At 50.9% G+C, this 23,150-nt stretch overlaps 8 protein-coding genes across 8 annotated transcripts; 2 read left to right on the top strand and 6 right to left on the bottom strand.

Moving 5' to 3' along the window:
- Window positions 1–365: 365 nt before the first annotated feature.
- EJ05DRAFT_448527 (Yip1-domain-containing protein) lies at window positions 366–1,848 on the bottom strand. Its single transcript, XM_033742306.1, has 6 exons — window positions 1,767–1,848; window positions 1,659–1,713; window positions 1,256–1,603; window positions 1,014–1,184; window positions 763–934; window positions 366–692 (listed from the first exon to the last, which is right to left on the bottom strand). Exons 1-6 carry the CDS (start codon window positions 1,809–1,811, stop codon window positions 590–592), a joined length of 894 nt encoding a protein of 297 aa, XP_033604586.1. The 5' UTR covers window positions 1,812–1,848; the 3' UTR covers window positions 366–589.
- A 262-nt stretch (window positions 1,849–2,110) lies between these two features.
- Window positions 2,111–5,859, bottom strand: EJ05DRAFT_473070 (glycosyl transferase). Its single transcript, XM_033743313.1, has 12 exons — window positions 5,200–5,859; window positions 5,136–5,148; window positions 5,045–5,080; window positions 4,927–4,988; window positions 4,773–4,876; window positions 4,647–4,724; window positions 4,297–4,594; window positions 4,174–4,247; window positions 3,964–4,129; window positions 3,688–3,911; window positions 2,634–3,637; window positions 2,111–2,582 (listed from the first exon to the last, which is right to left on the bottom strand). Exons 1-12 carry the CDS (start codon window positions 5,388–5,390, stop codon window positions 2,166–2,168), a joined length of 2,667 nt encoding a protein of 888 aa, XP_033604587.1. The 5' UTR covers window positions 5,391–5,859; the 3' UTR covers window positions 2,111–2,165.
- Window positions 5,860–6,361: 502 nt separating this feature from the next.
- Window positions 6,362–7,887, bottom strand: EJ05DRAFT_198653 (uncharacterized protein). The gene is made up of 2 exons (XM_033739719.1): window positions 7,331–7,887; window positions 6,362–7,070 (listed from the first exon to the last, which is right to left on the bottom strand). Exons 1-2 carry the CDS (start codon window positions 7,791–7,793, stop codon window positions 6,508–6,510), a joined length of 1,026 nt encoding a protein of 341 aa, XP_033604588.1. The 5' UTR covers window positions 7,794–7,887; the 3' UTR covers window positions 6,362–6,507.
- A 126-nt stretch (window positions 7,888–8,013) lies between these two features.
- On the top strand, window positions 8,014–8,719 carry EJ05DRAFT_198629 (uncharacterized protein). Its single transcript, XM_033739718.1, has one exon. It carries the CDS (start codon window positions 8,233–8,235, stop codon window positions 8,677–8,679), a length of 447 nt encoding a protein of 148 aa, XP_033604589.1. The 5' UTR covers window positions 8,014–8,232; the 3' UTR covers window positions 8,680–8,719.
- Window positions 8,720–10,281: 1,562 nt separating this feature from the next.
- Window positions 10,282–13,083, bottom strand: EJ05DRAFT_497006 (uncharacterized protein; the record flags this gene model as incomplete). The annotated part of the gene is made up of 1 exon (XM_033746486.1): window positions 10,282–13,083. The coding sequence occupies one exon, from the start codon at window positions 13,081–13,083 to the stop codon at window positions 10,282–10,284; it is 2,802 nt and encodes a 933-aa protein (XP_033604590.1).
- A 2,075-nt stretch (window positions 13,084–15,158) lies between these two features.
- Window positions 15,159–16,298, top strand: EJ05DRAFT_482919 (uncharacterized protein; the record flags this gene model as incomplete). Its single annotated transcript, XM_033745214.1, has 3 exons — window positions 15,159–15,587; window positions 15,665–16,085; window positions 16,138–16,298. The coding sequence occupies 3 exons, from the start codon at window positions 15,159–15,161 to the stop codon at window positions 16,296–16,298; spliced, it is 1,011 nt and encodes a 336-aa protein (XP_033604591.1).
- A 581-nt stretch (window positions 16,299–16,879) lies between these two features.
- Window positions 16,880–19,142, bottom strand: EJ05DRAFT_198898 (ankyrin). Its single transcript, XM_033739720.1, has 3 exons — window positions 19,016–19,142; window positions 17,728–18,953; window positions 16,880–17,137 (listed from the first exon to the last, which is right to left on the bottom strand). The coding sequence occupies exons 2-3, from the start codon at window positions 18,936–18,938 to the stop codon at window positions 17,020–17,022; spliced, it is 1,329 nt and encodes a 442-aa protein (XP_033604592.1). The 5' UTR covers window positions 18,939–18,953; window positions 19,016–19,142; the 3' UTR covers window positions 16,880–17,019.
- Window positions 19,143–19,550: 408 nt separating this feature from the next.
- On the bottom strand, window positions 19,551–23,109 carry EJ05DRAFT_473075 (start control protein cdc10). Its single transcript, XM_033743314.1, has 3 exons — window positions 22,566–23,109; window positions 20,810–22,502; window positions 19,551–20,753 (listed from the first exon to the last, which is right to left on the bottom strand). The coding sequence occupies exons 1-3, from the start codon at window positions 22,770–22,772 to the stop codon at window positions 20,032–20,034; spliced, it is 2,622 nt and encodes an 873-aa protein (XP_033604593.1). The 5' UTR covers window positions 22,773–23,109; the 3' UTR covers window positions 19,551–20,031.
- Window positions 23,110–23,150: the final 41 nt, after the last annotated feature.

Here is a 23,150-nt window from a genome sequence, read left to right on the forward strand (position 1 = left end):
CTCGTAGGGTTATCATTCATCTAATTCACTTTTTCCATAACTATAAAGCGCACGAAGTTCTACCATAGTCATTATCTATTAGAACTACCTATTTCATATAATAAGAGCATAAGGTGATTAGCTAGTAGGGTTCTTGTTATTTCCTGTTACCTTTCACTTATAGGATTCTACTTTGTTCAAGTAGTATAATAGACACAAAGTATTGTTATTATCATTGTTATCACGTCATGTTATGTCATGTCATGTCATATCATGACCAGAAGTAATCTAGTTCACTTCTTTTTTAAACACAGAGCCCCACTTTTTCCCCCGCGAGAATTCGACCACGAAGTACCACGACCAAGTCAATCTAAGAATTACCTCTTCTGTTAAGAGGGGGCCCGTGAGGCCAATGGTTGTTGTCAGAGTCGTCGTTCACCACCACTACCAACCACCACCACTTTGGCACGGCGGGTCGTCTGAAGATTTATTGGCATAGTGTTTACAAGCACGACGTCAACGTCAACGACTATAGTACAGGGAGTATACTGCTAGACTACAAAGCAGCTGCGATGAAGCAAAGCACGAGGACCGCTCAAAAAAAAAGGTTCTATAACATCTTCAAAAGCATCTTGATCAGCTTCACCTTGTCGTCATCATCATCGTCGTCATCATCGTCGTGATCATGGTGTTTGACCGCTGGACTTTTATGTCTGCAAATAACACGTATCAGCGGAGAGAAAGAAACTAGGAGAGCAAAAGTAGCGGTTGCCAAAAACTTACGCGAAGAACAGGATCTTGATGGCAATGGCAAGACCGGCATGCAGGGCAATCACGACGATCAGCAGTATCTTCGATGTCCGCATGTCCGTTGCGCTGAGCATCGGGTAGAGGTTGCGGAAGAGGAAGAGTGCGGAGACGGCAAAGCCGACGCCGACGAAGACGAAGTTGAGGACTAGGGAGTGGGGGCAACGCATTAGTATCTGATCTTCCATTGAATAATAACGTGGTTTGGGAGTGAGTTCCAATCTTACTGTCGATGTGCGACCACGAGATGAACGCGACGGGTATCCAGATGATGTTCGCATATCCATAGAGAGCCCAACACTCCATCAAGTTCGCCGACTCGCTACCAAACCACTTCAGCGTCCCGAACAGCGCAACAGGTATCACACTCGTGTATCCGTATATCAGCCCGGCAGCACCTATGTTCTAAGTATCAGTACCAAAACTCGTGTTTCCAAGACTGTCCTTATTGATTGCCCAAATCACATACCACTCAGCAGTTTGAAATCATAATTGAAATGCACCTTGTCATCGTGCGCCATGTACTTGTTGATCGTGCCGGAGAGGAACAAGATGACCACCACCGTCGTCGCGATCCAGAACGGACCATACAGATCCGGATTCCCCTCGAGCACATCGAGGAAGTTTGCGCGCGGGAATACCGCCGTATAGCAGCGCTTCAGGACTTCATTTGTGTCGACGTCGAAGAACTGTTGGTAGAAGGAGATGCTCCACAGGAAGCGCTTGCCGGTGTTGCGTGACGATGGGCCTCCAGGCAGGAAGCTGGAGTTGCCGTCCGGCGCGATCTTGTGACGGTTGGAGGAGGTATCGTCGAAGTCTAGAGGGAACGCTGGTAAGCATGGAGCGGTACAGAATGAGTACGCTCATCATACTGGAGGAGTGGAACTCAAGAGGGTCCTCTTGCAGGTCGGTATGGCCTAGGTCGCCCTGTATGTCTGTTAACGGTTTCGCTTATCTGTCATATGAAAGAGCTTTAATACCTCTGCATCAACGTCAACGACCACATCGTATCCTCGATTCGCCATCGTGGGACTGTGCGTAGGAAACTTGGTGCTGGAGAGCTTGACTTGATGCTTGAAGACAGATTGGAGCTAACACAGTTCGGACACCCTGGCTGTAATAACGCACGGACCATTCCACTCCCATGAGCATGGTTTCACGTCTGGCATCATCACATTGCGTATTCTTGGCTAAATCAACGCAGATAAGACTGATGACACTTGTGATCCTTGCTAAAGAATCCACATTTATTTCTAAGCTATCAGGTAACGATCTCCAGCTGTCATCTTCATTTAGGACTATCAGAGTCAATCCAATCGTCGTGCCCTCTACCGCCTTCAGCAGATCTATGTTATCTCCTGATACATCTATTTCGTTCCTCAAGCACCATTCTCCTTTGGTACGAGAGGCTCAACATTCCAAATCATCTCCGCATATTCATCAATGCATCTATCAGAAGAGAAGAAACCCATTCGTGCAACGCTGGTGATGCACTTCGTAAGCCATTCTTCCTGGTTCTTGTACGCCTCATCGATAAGATCGTGGGTCTGGCAGTAAGAAGCAAAGTCATCAGAGACGAGATAGTAGTCGCCGTGGTCAACGATACCGTTGACGAGAGCCGAGAAGGCGTTGGCGTCTCCAAACATGCCGCCACGGATGGCTTCAAAGACCTTGTTAAGGCCAGAATCAAGGGTATACTCGCCATAAAGATGAGCGTGACGCAGCTCGTCAACATCTTCAGCGAGGTTTCCGAATAGGAAGATATTGTTCTCTCCAATCTCACGGGTGATTTCGATCTGACAATGGGTTAGTCTCAAGTCTCGAATAGTGAAATGATGGGAACTCACGTTAGCACCGTCACAAGTACCGATGATGAGGCCACCGTTCAGTACAAACTTCATGTTACTCGTACCAGAAGCTTCTGTACCAGCGGTTGAAATGTGTTCACTAATGTCAGAGGCTGGGCAGATGATCTCAGCCTTGCTGACGTTGTAGTCCTCAAGGAAGATGACCTTGAGAAGATCACCAACATCCTTGTCATTATTGACAACCTTACCAACTTGATTAATGAGGTGGATGACTGTCTTAGCCATCCAGTATCCTGGAGCGGCTTTGCCACCGAAGATTGAAACGCGAGGCGCTAACTTCTTCCGTTCCTCTGGGGACATCTCCTTGATGGCAAGGTAGCGGTGAATGACACCAAAGATGTTCAGCTGTTGTCGCTTATACTCATGTATACGCTTGACCTGGATATCGAAGAGCGCTGCGGGGTTCACAGTAACACCATTGGCATCCTTGATCAGTTTCGCCAGACGAACTTTGTTGGCGTACTTGATCTCTGACCACTCTTTTCGGAAGTCTTTGTCATCAACGAACGACTCGAGCTTGTGAAGACCTGTGAGATCTTTCAGGAAACCGTGGCCTCCAAGTTTCGAGGCGATGAGCTCAGAGAGTTTGGGGTTGGCCTGGTGAAGCCATCTGCGAGGAGTAATTCCATTCGTGACGTTGGTGAATTTGTCAGGACCGTAGATCTTTACAAAGTCCTTGAAAATGGTGGTCTTGATCAGATCGGAATGAAGCTCAGCAACACCGTTGACCTTGTGGGAACCCACAATGGCGATATGCGCCATGCGAACCATCTTGGGTTGCGACTCCTCGATAATTGAAACACGTCCCAGCATTTCGCGGTCCTTGGGGAAGTTGCGCTCGACATACTGGAGGAAGAAAAGGTTGATCTCGTAGATGATCTGGAGGTGGCGAGGTAGAAGGTGTTGCATCAGTGGAACTGACCATTTCTCTAGTGCTTCGGGAAGAACAGTGTGGTTAGTGTAGCCGAAGGTGTTTTGAACGACTATTTGAGTCAGCTTATTCTCACGCATATCAATTATCGACTATACTGACTGTTCCATGCTTCGTCCCACTCGAGACCTTCCTGGTCAACAAGGATGCGCTGAAGCTCAACGATAGCGAGAGTTGGGTGAGTATCGTTGAGCTGGATGGCGACCTGGCTGGAGAAATCGGCCCAAGCGCGCTTGGTCTTCTTGAATCGTCGGACGATGTCGTAGAGCGAGGCCGCGCACCAGAAGTACTGCTGCTTCAGGCGTAATTCCTTTCCGCGGTCGAGGCTGAAAATGTCAGTTTCCAGCACGTATAATACTCCAGAGAATAGTCGCTCACTTGTCGTTAGGATACAGCACAGCCGAGATGGTCTCGGCACGTTGCTGATCAGCTACAGAGCTCTCATATTCGCCAGAGTTGAACTTTTGGAAGTCAAACTCGCCACTCGCGGCCTTGCTACCCCACAGTCTCAAGTTGTTACAAGTCGGGGTATCGTATCCGGGCACTATGGCGTTCAGCAATTGTTGACGCAGAAAGTTCAACACGTACCTGGAACATCGTACGCTACAGCCTGCACGATCTCACCGCCTTCCCATTGAGTAATGGTCTTGCCAGTATCGTCCCTGCATAGCAGTAAGTACAGTGATGTCTTAGAATGGTTGGTGTACCTACTGGAACCTGTTTACGTGGCCGTAGAATTGGATATCCACGGTGATGTCGTGGCGGGGAAATTCCCATGGGTTGAAGTCAAGCCAGTAGTCTGGAACTTCGACCTGGTAGCCATCCACGATCTCTTGCTTGAAGATACCATATCTGTATCTTAGTCCGTATCCCCAGGCTGGGTAGTTGAGAGAGGCCATGCTGTCCAAGAAACAGGCCGCAAGACGACCAAGACCACCGTTGCCAAGAGCTGCATCGTGCTCTTGTTGAATGACATCTTCTATACGGAAGCCGATATCTGCGAGACCCTCTGATACCATTGTCAGTATTGGACCACTACGGGCGAGGGCTCTCTATCTTACGTCTTGCCGTCTCCTTTTGTCCAACGTTCAACATAGCATTGTCAAGGGCTCGTCCCATCAGAAACTCGAGCGACAGGTCTATATGCATGGTCAGAGTTTGTGCTTCTTCGGGAATCCTCAACATACAGTAGACACGCTTCTGGTCCGCGAAGGTCTGGTTCTGCTGAGTCTTGTTCCAGTCTAGGACTAGACGGTCTCTGAAGGCGAGGGCTGTGCCCGAGTATGCTGCACTGATTCTTTATGAGTGGTTATCCGTAACAGGTAGGGAAGTGAGAGGTACGTTTCATCGCAGTTGAAGAGGGAGCGAGCGAGGGTAGTCTCGATATGACGAACAGCCTCTTTCTGCGAGCAATCAGTTTTGGTTCATGACAGATTACAAGGAAGATGTCTCTACTTACACTAAACTCGTCCGGGCTCGTAAACGGCTTGGGTGTCTGTTATGTTGCTCAGCATCGTAGCTCGTTGTCATCATGTCTCTCAAATGCTCACGAATTTCTTCCATCTGTGATTTAGAATAAGCAATTGCATGCGGTATGATATATTCACGACTTACGCTTCACGCTGGGGTTCTGGAATTGAAGCTTCAACGCTTTTGATATCACTGGGACCAAAGCCAGTGACCGTTCTCTTGTGCTTGGGTCTGGTAAAGCCTGGGCCGACGGGACCAGTGATATTTGAAATTGGAGCACTCATGGAGGGCTTCCTCTCGCGAATTGGGCGTGATGTAGTATCGATATCAGCCATGTTGACGGTTGACAGCTGTTCAGAGTAAATGCGATTTACAGCTGGCAGGGGAAGCCGACTCAGAGGATTCACACAAAGGTATTGATTGCCAAGCAGAGAGGCGCGCGGCGCAGGCAGTCACACAACGCTGAGAATGGGAATGTGAAGAAGACAGAAGGTTTAACGGGGTCAAAGCAGGATTATAAGCAAAGAGCTCGAATGTAAGATCGTAGATATTGGAGTGAATCGGGCGTGTCTATGGAGTCTTGAAGCTTAGGTGGGGTGAGAGCGAGGCGTTGAGAAGCTATTGGAGCAATTGCTGGAGCTAAACAACCAGCGCAGGGATCTCTGACGCTGTGCTAATCTGGGGCTTGGGGCACGGAGTGGAGAAGGCCAAGTATCGTTTTGTCTTGCTCCCGGTCGCTCTGGGCCTGTCCTAGTCCGTCGTGAAGGTAATTCTCCTCTCAACACAATATTGTCTCCATCTGGCTTTTATTGCATGTACTGTGCTGGACATATCGAAATGGCTGTAAATAGCAACATGGAAGGAGAAAGGAGGAATGTAGACTCATATCGTGACACGAAATCCGACCGTGATTGTGCACGAGAACTGTACTGGCCAGCCGTTTTATGCACGACGCACTGCTTTTCGGCGTTTAGCAGGTGGGGTACATTGGTGTCTCCTTACCCCTCCATATTAGTGGCCCGTGCACGCAAATCGCGGGGCATCAGACATGAAAATGTTGGAAACCTGTACTATAGATATATGGGGTTTTCGAACCTTGACCGTCTTTTCTGTAAAATAGGTTGCAGGCGTGCCACCAGTCAACACATTACTTGTCACCATATATACAGATGAGCACACAATAGTAGCTTCTCTAGCTTCGTTAATTGCTTCGACTGTCTCCTATGGAGGCCAGAAGTTGGCGGTTCCCCAGTTCGCACTCTGACGTGCATGCACATCCACGCCAATGAAAACTGCTCGACCGGGTATCATATGCTCCAGGAGAACAAATACGCTATGCAGCGAGAGTACGAGCACGACTCTGACCACAGATTAGGGGGACAACTCCAAAGCGCCTTGCTTGATGTAAACAACATCCAAAACATGTAATATCCAAAAATTTTCCATGCAGACTCACGACGATGGTGTAAGTCCTGGCGTCAGGAGGCCAAACTCCTCCACGGCTCTCTGTGGCGGCGTCGACGGAGTGAACGAGGCCGCCTTCGGTATGGGCAAGTATGTCGAGCCCAGACACGTATTGCAGGTTCCTGCCCTGAGCATATCCTCCTTCGTCTCCTCCACCATGTCCGGCGTGAAGCCATGCAGGCCGTAGCCGATGTGCAGCAACAGACAGCGCGACGTGAGATTGAGTTGCTGTGCTGTGACACTGCTCTGCGCCACCACGCCGGTCCAGTACGATGCCAGGAGGTGGTCGTCGGCAAGGTAAGAGGTGGCCAGGGCGAGGGACGCCAGGACGAGGATCTCTGGGCTTGACGGCATGGCGATGTGCGCGGCCGCGAAGGCTTCCCGGATCTTGCGACTGAACTTGAGGCTGAGTGAGTCCAACACACAGCCGGCGAGAGCGATGGTCTCGAGTGGCAGCATGCACCGTTGGAGATAGGATTGGATGGCTGATGGCGAGGGGCGGTGAAGGCAGACGCCTGACGGAATAAGGTTGGCGAGGTGGAGGGATGGGCCTAAAAAATGAATGTTAGCGAAGAAAGAAGAAGATAATGAACAAAACGAGTGACGTATAGACCGCGATACGGGTATGGTATACGCAGTATGCTCCATGCTTCATGGAACAGACATCACTTAGCACACATGGCCTTTACTACGCGATGTATTTGTCACGATCGATCACAGCACCAAGAGACTATGAAGTTTGAATAGTCCGATATCCTCCGCTCTAGGAACAAATGGCCGAATCGATGAAAAAAAAGAGCATGTTTCTTACCATAGTATGAGTCTCTCAGCCTCTCAGAACCATAGCCTTGCCTCGTGTTCCTACAGCCTTCTTCTCCGTCCGACCCAACTGGTTCAGGAGGAGTCGGTAAACTGGAAAGCGGTACATAATTCGCAAAGTAGTCGTCCAGTCCTTCCATCGAATCCATCGAGGCTCGCCGGCTGGCAGTCGAAGAGGGCGGACTGTCCATTTTATCGGTCGAATATTTCCAGAAATTGTGTGTGCGTGTATAAAATTCGGTGAATCCAAAGGCCTCGTGAGGACATGTAGAATCGGTACTGGCTCCGAAAGTCGTACAAAAGCAAACGCCCCAGAGATCCCACGGCCACAAAAAACCAGCGATAGACAGGCGAAACCAGATGAATCGTATTAACGCTGCAACAGACGAGCAGACACAGGTCATTACATATATAGTACTTCCGCCCAGCCCAGGGCCCTCTGCTGCATCATCCATCCATTCTCAATGTCGGTAGCGACCGAACACACACGCGCCCCCCTGAGGTTATGGCCTAATCAAAACGCAGCACTCCTCACCGCACCCCCCCGCCAGCATACACGCCAGGGGCCTAAACTTAGCCTAAAGCAGCCTACGCTCCACCCCCCCGAGGCCCCAAAACTCGCGCTGCTGCGTCTATGTGCGGCTCACACGCACGACCAGCCGCAACGGACCAGTCTCAGTCCACTCCGTTCAGCGCGGATACCGCAGCGGCGCACCTGAACTGAATAATGAATTATATAGATACGCAGCGAGGTAAGTGGTTCATGTTCACGGGTTCCACATAACACGATGTTCCGTGGAGAGTCGCAATACGGCAATACAAGAGCACAAAGAGCACGCTTGACGTGTCTTGCCACACACACACATACACGTCCTGCCGGGCCAGGCAAGCCGGATGCGAAGCGAAGCCAAAGTGCCACAGCATAATAATGTATGGATGTCCCCATCGAAAGTGCGTATGGCGTCTTCTTTGCATCGCATCCTCTCGTTTCGCCAGAAAGCCAGACGCCAGACGCAGCAGCATACGACGTCCAAAAGACCGGTTCGGGTTCTGACATATGTGGTGGGACATAGACTTTTTTTCTATGTCTGTTCTCCATTAATTACCACTGTTGAAAGTTTGTGCGACGAATTTCGCGTGTGTATGTATGTATGTGCGTGTGCGTGTCTTGGACTCTTGGTGGTGGTAGCGGTGGAGCCAAAAGGGGTCTTCGCTTTCGATAGTGACTTCGCTGCAGAGCCAGCCCCAGCAGCACACCGTACGGTACGGTATAATAACAGCGAGGAGGAGACGAGACTTTTCAGTGGGAGAATCCATACAATAGTTATCCCACTTCCGTAACGGGTATAGAGGCAGCAAGCTGACATGCATCTCAAGGGTTCGCAACTCCGTTCGTACAACGTCCAAACGAGGGATCATCTCAGCTTGTACAGTGATGCGTTCGTATCGATGACCTTTCTCCCATACAGCCCAAGGAATCGTCGTCTCTAAATTGAATAAAATTATTGATTGCATAGCACCAAACGAATATGTTTAGTGCCCTCCTAATTAATAATTGTGACGAGAACTCCCTCCCTGTTTTCACCGCTGGCTGGTCCGAGACTTTTCCTTCAGGAGAACAGACAGCCGACCAAGCGGAACACATCATCCCTGCCGAGATCCCGCATCACGCCATGATTTAGCTAGGAAACACACACAGACACTGACAAGACACACACACCCCGCAGTCTCCATAATAGTACGTACCTACATTATACATATCCAGACTTACCAACAAGTAAGTACATAATTCCTGGGCCCGAAACGCTCAAATCGCCAGTTTTCTTTGGGGGGGTCTTTTTTTTCCCCTTTTCATTATCCCGACAATCGGAACGACCGGCCGGCTGGAACAGCTAATAATAACAAGAAAGAAAGAAAAAGACTTTCCATAATTACCTTGATTCTTCCAGCCCAGCATCCATCAGTAATTACCTAGGCTATTAGGCTCACTGATCTGAATCCCGCGTAAACATAAGCATGCTGTATGTACACATGTAGCATTGTAGATCCCGCGGGGGTTTCGTCAGTTCGCCGCCGCCGCCGGAGAAAATTCCTGCGCTGCGTGCAGTGTAATGCAGTGCGTGCAATGCATGGCATATGCAGCATGGAGATTACATTTTATATCCTCACATACAGTGTATATATGCACGATACAGTGCAGTGCACACACACACACACTGCAGACTAACACCCCTCGGCCATGGATATGCACTAATTAATTAGAGTCCTCCATCCAGCGTCCCGGATGATTATTCCAAAGCAAAGACCCCTCCTCCATGTGCGAACCTCAGCTAGCTGCACGCACGCCCCCTCAAATGAATATATATATATGTATATCCGTGTTTGTTAGGTTTCAGTCCAGAACATTCCATACTATATGCCGTGAAACATCGAGGAAAAAAAAACAAAACCATGTCAATATGACGCGCGGATGTGGTTTGTTTGGGAGTGGTTGAGGGCGGGGTGTGGTAGCACAGTACGCCTTGTAAGAAAACAAAAACAAAACACAATAAAGAAAAAAAACATTTCAAGATACACGCAGGCATGATGGATCTGTAGATTGCGTTCTAATATAAAATCCTTCCGAAGTCGGCAATTGCCCTGCCGAAGCTAGCTGTACTCGTACATATTACTTTGACTCCCGGGTGCATGATACATGATTCCTTCCTTTCCAGTTCTTTTATTGTATTTCCAAAAAAACAAAGAGTCCGTAACTCCTGTGCTTACGCTTGCTGCATTGTGGCAGGCAGGCAAAGCAGTTTCATCGACATCAGCTGGCTTCGTGCTAGATTAGAACTATAGCATATGTGTAAAGAGGTAAAAAAAAAAGTCTGACGCAACGATTGGGTATCGAGAGGCGGCAGACAGAGAACGATAAACAAAAAAGGTTACAATGTGATACAATCAAACAGCCATCTGTGGAGGTGGTGGCGGTAGAGGCATAGTTGGCGGTGGTAAAGGTAGTGGCATCGTTGAAGGTGGTTGAGGCAGAGGCATGTTTGGTGGAGGACGAGGTGGTAGAGGCATGTTCGGCGGTTGTGCACGTGGAGGAAGCCTAGCCATCGATCGAGTCATCAACTGGGGCGCCGAATGTTGCCGCAAAGGCTCCGTGAGGACGTTATCCCGGAAGTAGCCCGACTTAGACTTGGTAATAGGTCCCGAGAGCAAGTTGCTTATATTTGTCGTAGGTGGGGGACCTGCAACTGACGAAGCTGACGTCGAACGATGCACAGAACGCAGATTAGAAGCGAATGGCGCGTGATTGGTGTTGATCTGCATGCTGTTCGGTCGGCGTAGTTGGTGGTAGCTTGGGGTTTGGGGTGGTGGCTGCTGGACAGACATTGGTCGATTTGGCTTGATTGGAAAAGGCAATGGTCGTCCAGCTGTCTGTCTTCGTCGCGGGATTATGATGGCCTGCAGATCTTTAGATTCACGCTGAGCAGGTGGGACATTAGAAACTGTCGACTGCCGGAAGGGTAGAGGCTGAACAAGCTCTAGAGTAGTGACACAGGTTGTCTGGTTCATTGTAGGTTGGGAACTTTGAGCTTGGCTGGGCGGAGATCTACTTATGGATTGGTGGGTCGGGAGCGAGAAGTTGAAAGACGGCGAGGGAGTCGTTCGTTCGCGCAAATGCGGTGCTGATTGCTGTCTAGAAAAGCTCTCGTCTTGAGGAGATGGTAGAGACGAAGCGCTGGATTGTCCGGATCCACGTCGTCCCAAAGACTCCGTATGACGGGTGACACAAGACATATCTGGCATAGCGGACCTACGACGACTAAAGTTGACTGTCTTCGATACTGGAAAGTCCTCGCTGGCTGAAGGAGCCGCTTTTCCTTCGCTGAGCGTATACGACGAGATTGGGGAGAATGACTTGCCTCGCGGGGGTGGGCTCAGAGGGGGTGGACTTATACTCCTGGGCGGTAGAGATTCCGAAAGTGGCAGAGGTGGAAGTGGTATTCTTGGAGCCGGGGCACTTGTGCTCCTCCTGAAAGCAGGTGGCTGTTTTTTCTCTATGGGTATACCAGGTCGGTATCGAGGTGGACGATTGAAACCTGCAGATATCGAATCTTGTGATCTGGTGTGCTCTGAAGAATCAGTGGTGTCTTCGTCCGTGGTGGGTAATTTGAATGTCTGAACAGAGCGCCTCCGGTTGCTGCCCAGGGTTGGGTTCATGGCGAATGATTTCAAGGATGTAGGGTCCCTTGACGGTTCGACCAACTCAGACCTGAAGAAGGTTTCAGCCATTGGCGATGCTTCTGGCGTGGATATGCCAGAGGTGGCTTCAGTCAGGGTATCTGAGACCGATGTCGCAACTGACATGATTGACAGCCGTGAACCCTCCCGTAGCTGATTGAGCTGAACGCTTCCTGGAGATATTGTCGTCATTGTTTCCGACGAATGTCGAGCTGAAGAAGGCTTTGATGATTTGACAGAGCCTGATTCAGATCCGTTCAAAGATAGACGACGATTAACGTCATCCCACTCAGAGGCCACGATAGTAGGCGATCCTGACGTTGTCGTTGAAGCATTTGACGGCTGTACCGGGCTACCATTTATATTGTACTGGTGGGGATCTCTTTGCACGGAATATCTATGACTCGGGTTTCGCTCCAGATGATGGGCAGAAAAGTCATCATTGGGAGATGGTGCCTCAGTCCTGTGCTCCTTTCCACCAAGGACATCAATCTCTTTGCGGACCGCATTCAACCAGGAGTCCATATCTTCTGCGCTTTCGAGCACAAGAAGAAAATTCGAAGCTTGTCGTCTAGTGTTGGCGTTCTGAAGGCGTAGTCGAGCCATCAATCCCCTTTGATTCGAGGCAACTGTACCATCTTCTTGGGCTGTTTGAGAGATTTGCAAGACCCAGTGCTTGCCAGAAATGATATCTGAAGCAAATGCAGCAGAATCAGGGCCGAGCTGCAGAACCTTCTCCGGAAGTCTGTCGAAGGCGCCAGAGCCTGCATACTGAAGGACGTAGCCCGAAGTCACCAGAATGTAGATTTTCGTGGTGAAGTCGGATACATAAAATGGTACTGCGGCTGAGAGCCTTTTTGACGTCAATTTACTCCTCTCAGGTTTCCCGTCCTCCTGCTGCGATAGATCTTGTCGTCCTTTGGCTATGTTTTCTTTAAGGATACTCTGCTGTCTTCGATGCTCTTGCTGTGATCTGAGCATTGACTCCGCAGAAGATGTGGAGGAGGTTAATGTCGCGTATTTAATGGCTTGAGGGTAGGCTTGGAACAGCGGTGGAGGAGTCCAATGTGCGTTATGTCTTGAGCGTCTCGGGACCGAACTCGCAGATTTCGACGATTTGAGCTTCGTGACGTCTTCTCCTGGCTGTCGCGCCAGCAGTACGTTTGGCGCCGTCGATCCTGGAGAAGCAGCTGGCCGCAATGCAGATTTGGGCGGTATAGGAGGAGCAGCGACAGCCGGAGTGGGTGGCGTCTTTGGTCGCTCGGGCAATTGTAGCCCTACTTCGTGATGTCCCCGTGCTCGCTGGACGTTTGGCTTGCTGAAAAGATTGAAAAGCGACATTCTTGATCCCTTCGCTTGTATTTTGGGCGCCTTGGAGTCGATGACCATCGGAGTTGGCTCGTCTTGTTTGGGAGGTGATGGTTGAGCCATGAGTGATTGCCGCCATCGGCTAGGTGGTCTTCCATTCTTGTTTCCCTTCATGGGTCCCAATATATCCTCGTCGCGCGACATGGCGATTTTTAAGCAATTATGACCCGGCTATAATAAGGCTACCAGTGTGTAGTACTCAATAGAGACGTTGACGACAAGACGACAGGAATCGTGATGCGCACAATGGACAATTCAAAGCCAAGAAAGACTGTCGGTGGAGCACAAGGAACGTCTGGGTGCGCAGGAGTAAATGAAGAAAATGCTATCGTCGAAAGCAGTCCGTCGTGGCGTTAAGTCGTCCGGCTCAGGAAGCATGAGGAGGGATATGGCTTCGAGGATAGGCGACAGAATCCCAGGAGAAATGCGGCGTGGTCAACCCAGTGTATATAGGGAGGTGAGGAAATGGACAGAGTTGTTGTCAGAGAACGGCTTTGAGAAGAGATCACATCGGCATGATAGATCAAAGGAGAGGACAGGGCCAGCGGCCCCAACTGAAAGAAATGAAAGCTGTAGAGGAGGAAATGCAGGAGGTGGGCAGGCAGAAGAGAGAGACGAAGAAGGTTTAGTTGTAGATGTTTCACGTAGGAGAAGACGGGGAATGCTCGAGTCGCGGATGTTGAAGGTTAGCCGGGTTGGGCATAGCAGTGCGCCGCGAGTCTGGGCCCGGGGTGAGAAGAAGCTCAACGGTCAAAAGTCAGGGGCTCCCGTAACTAGCGCGTATCTATCACAGCTTGGCCTTTCTGGTCACACATATCACTATTATTGCTGCGAGCAAAAGCAAAACGTAGGAATGTTGGCCTCGCTGGAATTTGGGCATGGGTCAGGCTTCCGGAGCTGTTGCGAAACCAGGACTGCGGACATTCGACGTTGCGAGAGGCGCCGGACTTGGACGCGATAGGAAGAGACACATGGCGAAAAAGATGAGAGACGAGATGAGACGGGAATGGCATACCAGGACAGGGGAGGGCGGGATGCCATGGCCCCCCTCGACGCTTGTCCTGGTTCGCAGTGTCAAGCTAGACATGTTTATAGTAGCAGGTAACTAATATCGATTGTCAATGTTCATCCACTCCGACTTAGGCAGACGATTGGCATGAGAGTAGGGGAGATTGGGTTTGCAGGCATGCTGTTCTCTCACTCGTCTTGTTTCGAGTCGAGTGGAATGTGTTTGAAGACGACGGCAAGAGACAGAAAGGCGATAAAGCGTCCTATTTCGAGGTGGAGGGGTGCGGGATGATCCTCGTAGCAAATCCGATAATCGGTTCGCATTTCCAGCCATCGCTCATCGACAAAAGAAGCCTCCTTATTATAGTATACATGATCATCGATATTAATGACCAAGCGCAGTCAAAAGAGGCACGGCTGACAGCAGCATGGATGCTGCAGGTGGGCGTGGGCGTGGGCTGCAGTAATTAGTTTTGAAGGCCTAAAGTCATGGATAGGTAGGTATAGGTATTAGGCTGGGAAACCTATTGAAAGCCACCCTCTCTCCCTCTCCTGGGCACATCTCTTGTCATGAAAGATGTTTACTGGGGGGCAGCGGGCAGGCGGTGCGGCGCGAGAGGGCGGCGAGGGGGGCGCAATGGAGCGTTTGGAGAGGGGGACGAGGGACGAGGGACGAGGGACGAGGGGTGAACCTTGGCGCCTTTTTTTACTACGTACAGTCCGCCTTTTGCGGCTTCTCACCCCTCTCCCCGCGCCTTCAAGCCACCAACCACCAAAGAGCCACGTACTCAAATATACTCCGCAATGCACCACACCTGCGCACCATCTGGGCGCCACCCATTGTCCACCTGTACTGTTGCTTGTTGTCGTAATTCCTGTACTGTAGCTTTCACGCCTCGTCCCACCTGCACGTGTAGGCGGGGAAGCTGCGAGAGCGATCCATCCATACTGTAATTAATCAATCCATTGAATCACATTCCTACCTAACCACCACCTCAGGCCATTCTGGCGTGTTCACCACTCCACCCGTACCTTCATTCTCTACCTGTTGACCTAGATACAGCAGTAACATCTATCAGCTACTATCTCACACCTCTCAATCTCTCCATCCGCTCTTCTCTGCCAGCTGCTCAACCAGCTCTTCTTTTCTCCCGCAAACCGAGCAATCCATTCTCTGTCATCACCTATTTGCCCTTTCTACAAAACCTGACATGGCACCCGACCTCAATACTCTGCCTCCATCTCGACCTGTCTCCGGCTCCAATAGTCCTCTACCTCCGAGAATGGCTCAGCCTGCAGAAGCCCTCACTCAATCTCCTTCGTCGCCTCCGATACCTGTGCCTCACTCTCCGAGCCACTCTCTCGCCGCAACTGCCGCCCTGAACGCCGGCATACACAACGAAGAGTCTCGCCGCACTTCTGGTGGCTCAATACGTCGCGACGCTGACCGTGCTCGTCGTCGTTCAAGTATTCGCATGAGCCTGAATCTCAACGATCCAACTGTCCCCGCACCTGGTGAGCTCCAGATAAGCCCTTCGTTGCGTACACGCAATGCGAACTTTCCGAGCCCTCGTCATGAGCGCACCCCCAGCCTTGGCGAGCTTCATCAGGAACTAGAAAATGAACAGGAGGCCCAAGTGGTATGTTCCAAGTGACTCTATTCCATAGGACTTTCCAGTCGTGTTTTCAGATGCATGCAACTGACCATCCTTGATAGAATCGCCTTCTCAGCATGATCCGACAACAGCAGGCTCAAATCATAAGCCTGTCCAATACCCAGACTACACCTGCTCAAGGAGCTGCGGTTGACGACTCCACACCGACCTCAGAGCGCTCCTTATCTCTACCCCAGTCTGCCACCGTACCAAACGCTGCTGTCAACCCGCTACCCCTGTCTCCGCGACCTCGACAACATGGAGATCTCTCCAGACAATCGTCTTACCGTGAGCAGTCTCGTGGAAACAGTCGCTCTCCAGCCCTACGACCTGTGCCTCTTAGCTCAGGCTCGCGGAGCGAAAGTAATGAGTGGCTGTCTGGTGGATTGAGCAATAGTCGAGATGAGAGCGCATTCTACCAAGCTGAGACCCAGATGCTCACGCGAGAGAACCAGATGCTGAAGATGAGGATAAGGGAGCTTGGTAAGACCAGATATCTACTGGAAATAATCAGATTGACTGACACGGTTTGAAGAGCGCCAGATTGCAGATTGCAACCCGATTCCCAGTCCGCATGCACCTGCCCTGCCTTCGAATCTCGCGACATCCCCTCCACTTGAGGCTCAACAGACAGGAGTACCTGAGAACACGCCTTTACCACCTTCTGCAACTGCATCCAGTACTACTGCTTCATGATCCGGACAGCTATCTACACTACCAGTTTTAGTATAGCATCGACAGCAGTTGCATCACAGTATCAGAGCAGCATATAATTACACATTGAGGTTCTCGTTCGGGACACGCCATACATATGTTCGCCGCCACTCGATCTGCAGCAATCTTGGGTGTGTGTCCGCTCGGACCGAAGTGTACCAAAGACTCCCCGGATAGTTTTAAGAAGACAACGCTGACGTTCCACTGCCGAACACATCTAATTGGCCGTAGAACTCCCGATCGACAAGCTCTTTACTAATGTGTCCTAAAAGATCTGAAAGGTCGAAAATCCCAAAAGCTTGTGTACAATTCCACTTGGAATGGGTGGCCTGTGTGGTGGATGATAACTATTCTTGGAAAGCGTCACGCCGGGAATTAGTGCGTGCATGCGGTGGCTGTCAGTATGTTCCCATCCAAGGCACATATCGCGGATAAAGGAACACTGGGCAATGTCAATTGCGTGGCATGTCTTTCGGCGAAGCTTATACAGGTTGGGCCTGGGCCCGATTAGATTGAACTAGCACATCCTGATTGCGGATTGTGCAAAGCAAGAAGCAAAGAGCAGATGTGGAAACATTAGAATACTGCAGTCATTCGCACACGTGAGTGACTAACAAGGTAACGGTAGAGCAGCAGCATAATCTCTCTCTCTCTCTCTTTCTCTTTCCTAAACACTCCCCCCTGAAAAACATCTTCCAGACCCTTATGAACTTTTCCTGCTCCCCACGATCCCAACAATTCCCTCTGGCACACTCTCAAACTCAACTTCCTCCCACGCACACCTCACTCCACTCCCCAACGGCACACTCCGACTCCACCGCCTCCCCTCCTGCACACTCTCCTGCACACCCACACCGAAGTGACCGCCTCCACCAGTTCCCCTAACCACCACCTTCTTCTCATCACCGTAATCGAAATCTGCATCAGAAAGACATGCCCGCGGTCGCCGCGCCGCAGCAAGCGTCTCACTCAGCGTCCGCGAAGCCCCTCGACGGAGAAAACTCGGTCTTGCCCGACCACCACTGCCACCACTTCCACCACCACTACTACCCGTCGTCGACAAAGGTGTGAAGCGGACAGGCGGGGACGGTGTTTGAAGGGCGATGATGCGCGCGCGGATGTGTTCCGGGGTGCTGGTTTGGAGGGACGAGAGGAGGGTGGTGAGTTTTGTGCGGTGGGGTTGTTTGGTTGGGGGGAGGAGGGGTTTGTTTCTGGCTGTGGTGATTGTGGTGGTGTGGAGAGATGTTTCTCGGCTGAGATGCGCCGTGAGAGATGTCTTGGTGATGATGATGGTGTGAGAGGCGGAGTCTTGATTGTTGCTATTGCGGATGAATGGTGCGATGGGTATAGATGTGCGCGCAGGAGGACAGAGCGGGAAAGATGTTTGCGGTATGCGGAGAGGGGATCCAGCGGTGCGAGGTCGAGGAGTAGGGCCAGACATGCCATCGAGGCTATGAGGAGGGTCGTGGACGCGTGTAGGTGGGCGGTCGAGTGTTTGGAGGGCGAAAACCCCGTGGAGTCGGCGATGTGTTGCTCCTCTGTGGCGATGTGTTTCAGCGTGAATGACAGGTGGTCGTCGAGTGTTGACTTGATTGAGGATGCGAGCGAGGGGTCGTTGAGGAGGACACGGAGGGCGGGGGCGTTGGCGGAGAGGAGAGCTAGGCTGACGGGTGTTTGGCCGTGGAAGTTTCGTGCTGAGGGCAGAGCGCCGTGGGTAAGGAGGAGTGCTGCGGCGGCGGCGGCGGCAGGGGCTTCGCAGGGAGAGCAAGCGTGGTGTAAAGGGGTGTCACCACGGGCATCTCTGGCGTTGACGTCGGCGCCCCAGGAGAGTAAGCTGGCCATCAGGGCAGTGTGTTGAAGATAGGAAGCCTCATGTAAGGGGGTTTCTCCAAGCACGTTTCGGGCCGCGATGCTGGCGCCTCTGTGTCGGAGGAAGTCGACGACTTCGAGTTGGCCTTTGGAACAGGCGTATGAGAGTGGGGTTCGTGAGAAGCCGTCGATGGATTCCGATTCGATGCCCATGTTCAGGAGCTCGGAGACGGCTTCGAGTTGCGATGTCTCGATTGCTTTCCTCAGTGAGAATGGAAACCACTTTGATGGGATGTCTAGATCGACGGCATCTAGCATGGTCTCGGTCAAGCCTGCTATATCGCCAGCCTCGACGTGGTCGGTGAGCGTGCGGTCCAGTTTCAGGAGCAGTCTCTGCGACCTGGAGTCACTCCAGAAAACATCTGTATTCATTTGCTGTTGCGGGAGTACATCGTCGACTGGTCTCGGGTCTGGGGAAATCTTTTGGACTGCGAGGCTAGATGAAAGTTGCTCTTCCGGTCCCGAGACTTTCACGGCCTTGTCTTTCTTCATGAGCGTTCGCATGGTGCGTCGACATGCCTTGGAGTCAAGGACATCTTCGTCGAAGGAGAAGATCGGGCTAAAGCTGGAGACGTTCGTTTCGTTGCTGCTAATAGTGTGATCGGTGAGACGAGATTCCGTCTCTTTAAGTAGATGCACCAATGAGGTATCATCATGGATTTGAAGCCAGACAGGTTCTTTGGTACTTTCCAACATTGCGAATGGTCCTGTTGAGAGGTCCTGCGTTTGGAGTCCAAGAAGTTGAGAGGGCATAAAAGGCAACGCATGCTACACTATATCAATAGGCTGCAATTGTTGATAGAGCTAGAGGACTCGGGTTGGTAACCTACAGGGAAAGCCTCCGCCACTTCACGGTAGTTGGTACACCGAATGCCTTCTAGAAGTTCATGCCGTACGTAGAGAATTGCCTATACATGGGGATCAAAGCTGCCCGCTAGCATTGTTGGAAGTCAGGAGGAGTGTCTCGTCTCAGCCGTGGTCCGCAGGGACGCCTCGTTCCGGAAACGAAAATGCGGGCATCCAACATCGATTGTTCAGCGCTATCATCATCCATTCTATAGTTATGCAAGCATTCGTGGTCTTAACGAGCCCGACCACCGCTACTCGGGGTCCGACGATCTTAAAATAGGGCGTCTCATTCCTAGCCAGGAATGGAGAGTGAACAACCATGCTACCTGGATTCTTGTTTGACGTGGTCGGTAATTAGTAGATACTTCTCCATCGCTTTCGGAGGTGTCAAACCGGGTCGTCCCGGACAAAGCGCGCATATCATGAAACCACTACTGTGCCGCCTATCTGCTGCTTGAAAAGACATTCCTGATAGTTTGTTGACCGCAGCGATCACCCTGTATGATCCGTACGAGCAATGTTGTTTTTTTGATGCAGACGGCTCAATAGGTTCCGAATAACAACGAACAGCTCAATATCAAAAGCAACATGACTTGCTGCAGATGCGGAGGGACGACGAGCTGGAAGAAGAGTTTGTCATATTCGGGGCGAATGCCACCATTCATCCTCGTCCTGCCAGTCTAGGCTAGAGTGTCGGAACGCCAACTACTACATGGACCCAGGTGGTTTCTCGGTTATATTCACTTTCTGGCCTCTTGTGCTTATATTTGCTCTAGCTCGAGAAATCTCCCAAGGCAATGGCACTAGGCCGCTAAATTCGTTCAAAGCCATAACATTACATAGCGTGGGAATCCTGGTCCAAAAAGACTTTCATTGTTGATGCAATCGTCAGAACGAGCCACCATGTATGGTATCTTCACCTTATGCCAATAACGCCAATGAACTGCTCGAGAATTCGGCTCGACAACGAAATAGCCTGTCCAACGATGGCCTGGATTCATGGGTCCACACCTTCAACTTTCCGCAAAAATTCCTTCACTCTGCTAACATCAATACCATCAGAAGTCTCGCTCTCCACAGCCGCGACCAAGCCGGATAATGATTCCTCAATACGTGTCTCGTCTGTATTCGTACATATGGAAATAATTTTCCGGTACTGCGCCTCGAGTTCGCCGTTCCTTTCTTTGAGAGATTTGCATCGCTCTTGAAGATTGGAATTGTTACTGATATAGGCCGATAGACGAGCCTTCAGCACATGAACCGGAGGTAGCGAATAAAGGAATGCCTGGTGTGGCCCAGACAATGTGTCAATATCCAGGTTTCCATTAATCGATGAAGTGAATTCAGGGGCGGTCGATGACGGAAGGATCGTCGTGAGAGATAAAACACTGTCTGGTAAATGGTCTGCCCTTACGGCGACTCCGGTATCCAAATCTGCGTCCCCAATAGAGCAGGCCTTGAGTCTCGTCAATGCTGCGGGCTCTTTGTTGGCAAGTGCGCGCCTTTGCGACTCGGCCCATCGACGGAGGTTCTGTATACGTTGCAGACGATCAGACCTTACCTGATTACGCTGGCGGAGGACATCAAGTTTTTGCGATTCAAGTTTCTGGTGTGTAGAAAGCTCCTTAATCATACTGTTTGTTTTATCGATCTGATCCTGCTTTATTCTTGTTTCTGCGCTATATTGCGTTTCCGCTTGAGAGAGGAACGAATTAAACACTGCTCGATCATTAGCGTCTCAAAGTCTTGTTATCTGCAACTGGTTAAGCACTCACGGGGCATGATCTCTCGGCTTGTTTCTTCACTTCGGCTCAACGGCGCTTTGCCCTTGGGTGGTGATCCAGCTTGGCTTTGTGAGTATCCAGACTTGTCCACGTCGACACCGACTCCAAATTCAATAGGCCGCATCCCTTTGTAATTAGGAATAGTGACATCAGCCTGTACTTCGAGAAGTTGACGAATTATACTGCGATTACCAATCCTTGCAGCCAGATTCAAAGCAGTATTTCCGCTCTTGTCTCGGGCATTTACCATTTCACCCATGAAACGCATGAGGCCTATTGGCTTATTACTAGAGCCAACGTCGAAGGAAGCTTGTTGCCCATTTGCTGAATTGCTGCGTACTAGAAATTCCAATAGGGCTTCCAAGTAGTATTTACTCGAAGAGGCCCTTCCTTTAATTGCACACGTAACTGCTATGTGATGCAGAATGGTGCGGCCCTGGTGGTCCCTGAACTCGATTAGAGGAGATAAGATCTCCAGCGTTTCAGGAAAGCAACTATGATCCAAGCTGTTATTGACCGACACAGCGCTCATTAATGGAGTCTGTCCCGCAGCATTGCCACGGAACATATTGGCACCTTTCGAAACAAGCAGACGCATCAGTGAGACTCGAGCCAGAGTAGCAGCCCAGTGCATTGCGGTGTTCGCGGCATTATCGATTGGCAAATCGAGTTCAGCACCGGACAGGTGACGAAGCGCTGGATGGTCGGCAAAGTCGGTCCTAGATGTGTCTGCAAAGAGATCTGTTAAGTATGCCTGCTTCTCGTCTGTCATCTTATTTTTGGGAGGAGGTAGTGGTGGCAAAGCAGTGGGTGCTTCGCCCTCCACAGGCGGTACTTGTGGCAAAGACATCTGCCCTGTGAACGATTCATTCGGTTCTGTTGGCGAACCATCCCGCATTGCAACATCACGTCCACCGTTAGACTGGGCGAATGAATCGCCATGGTCCGATCGCATTCGTTTTCGTGGTGGCTCCTGTGTTTCCATTCCGTCTGCTCCGTAAAGTGCGCTGGATGTGCCATAAGTAGAATCACCTTGGCCTGTGGCACCGAAGCTTTTTTCGGAGTGTATACTCTGCATACTCTGTTGACTACTGCGAAACGATTCCTGACTGGCCATCGGAGGCTGCGACGGTCGTCCCCCTATTGTGCCTGGCCGACGCTGTGAGCTGCCTGGCCGAGGCGTAGGTGAGTTCATTCGTGCGACCTTGTTCATTGCAGCTAGAGCATTCGATGCCGTGGACGATATGTTTGAGAAGAATGTCCCATCAGAATTTTGGGCTGGCGCGCGTGCTTCCATCGAGGTAGTGTAGAAACGTTTACGATTCGCCGCCATGGCCTGTTCTTTGGTAGGCGTGTCCATACCTTGGCCGGGAGCGCCGCTCCCGTCTGCACTCACATCATACTCCAGTAATGGGCGTAATAGCTCTTCGACACCATACTGACGGCAGAATTCTCTCCCCCGCTTGTAATCAATCCACGTCCCTTGGTATTTTCCATAACCGCCCTGGACCTTTTCATGGTTTCCGGTCAATATCTCTTTCTCCAAAACTTTGGTTCGCTTTCCCTTGTCTACACCAGCGACTTTGAGGATTTGCGTTGCATTCAGCCAAGAGTCCGATCGCCTCCTCATAACAGCAATACCGTTGACTTCGAGCTCGTATACTGATACGCCCGAGTAAACAGCCTATTTGCGTCGAAAGTTAGCAAAGGCTCTAGAATGCGACATCTGCATCGTGTTATGGCGTACTGTGTATATTTGAGCGGGACCACCGTGCTGCGCAGGATTGAAGCCATTCGCTTCCGAGAAGGAGCGAAATGATCCTGATGGCGCCATCATACCATTGCTCGTGTTCGGATTATTGAACATCAGGTGCTGGGGTGTCTGCTGGCCATTGGAAGTAAAGGACGATGCACAGGCGTCGAATGAACCCGACGGGGTAGTCGTGATCTGCATGTTTGCTTCCATGGATGATAGCAAGGTAGGAGATTGCCCAATGGGTATGAACGACGACAACGATCCAGGTGAATAATGCTCGAGGGCCGAGCTCATCAATGCCGCGGCACAGTACGCAGTAAGCAGAGCGCAGGTGAATAACGACGGGTATGAGGGGCGAGGGAGAGGATGAGGAGGATTCATAAAGCGTCACTGCGACTAGAGCAGATGATTGTACTGCGCAAGTCCATTAGGACCGTGCGATGAGGATATTGAGACGTTCAGGGTAGGCTAGAAGTCTGAGATACGAACGGGGTGGTGGGCGCGTGCGGAGCCAGATGGATAGCATTCATGGTTCGCGTTCGCCGTCAGTCGCGTTTTCGCACTAATTCAGGTACT

The sequence above is a fragment of the Pseudovirgaria hyperparasitica genome (genome assembly GCF_010093815.1).
Source record: "Pseudovirgaria hyperparasitica strain CBS 121739 unplaced genomic scaffold EJ05scaffold_2, whole genome shotgun sequence".
NCBI lineage: Eukaryota > Fungi > Ascomycota > Dothideomycetes > Acrospermales > Acrospermaceae > Pseudovirgaria > Pseudovirgaria hyperparasitica.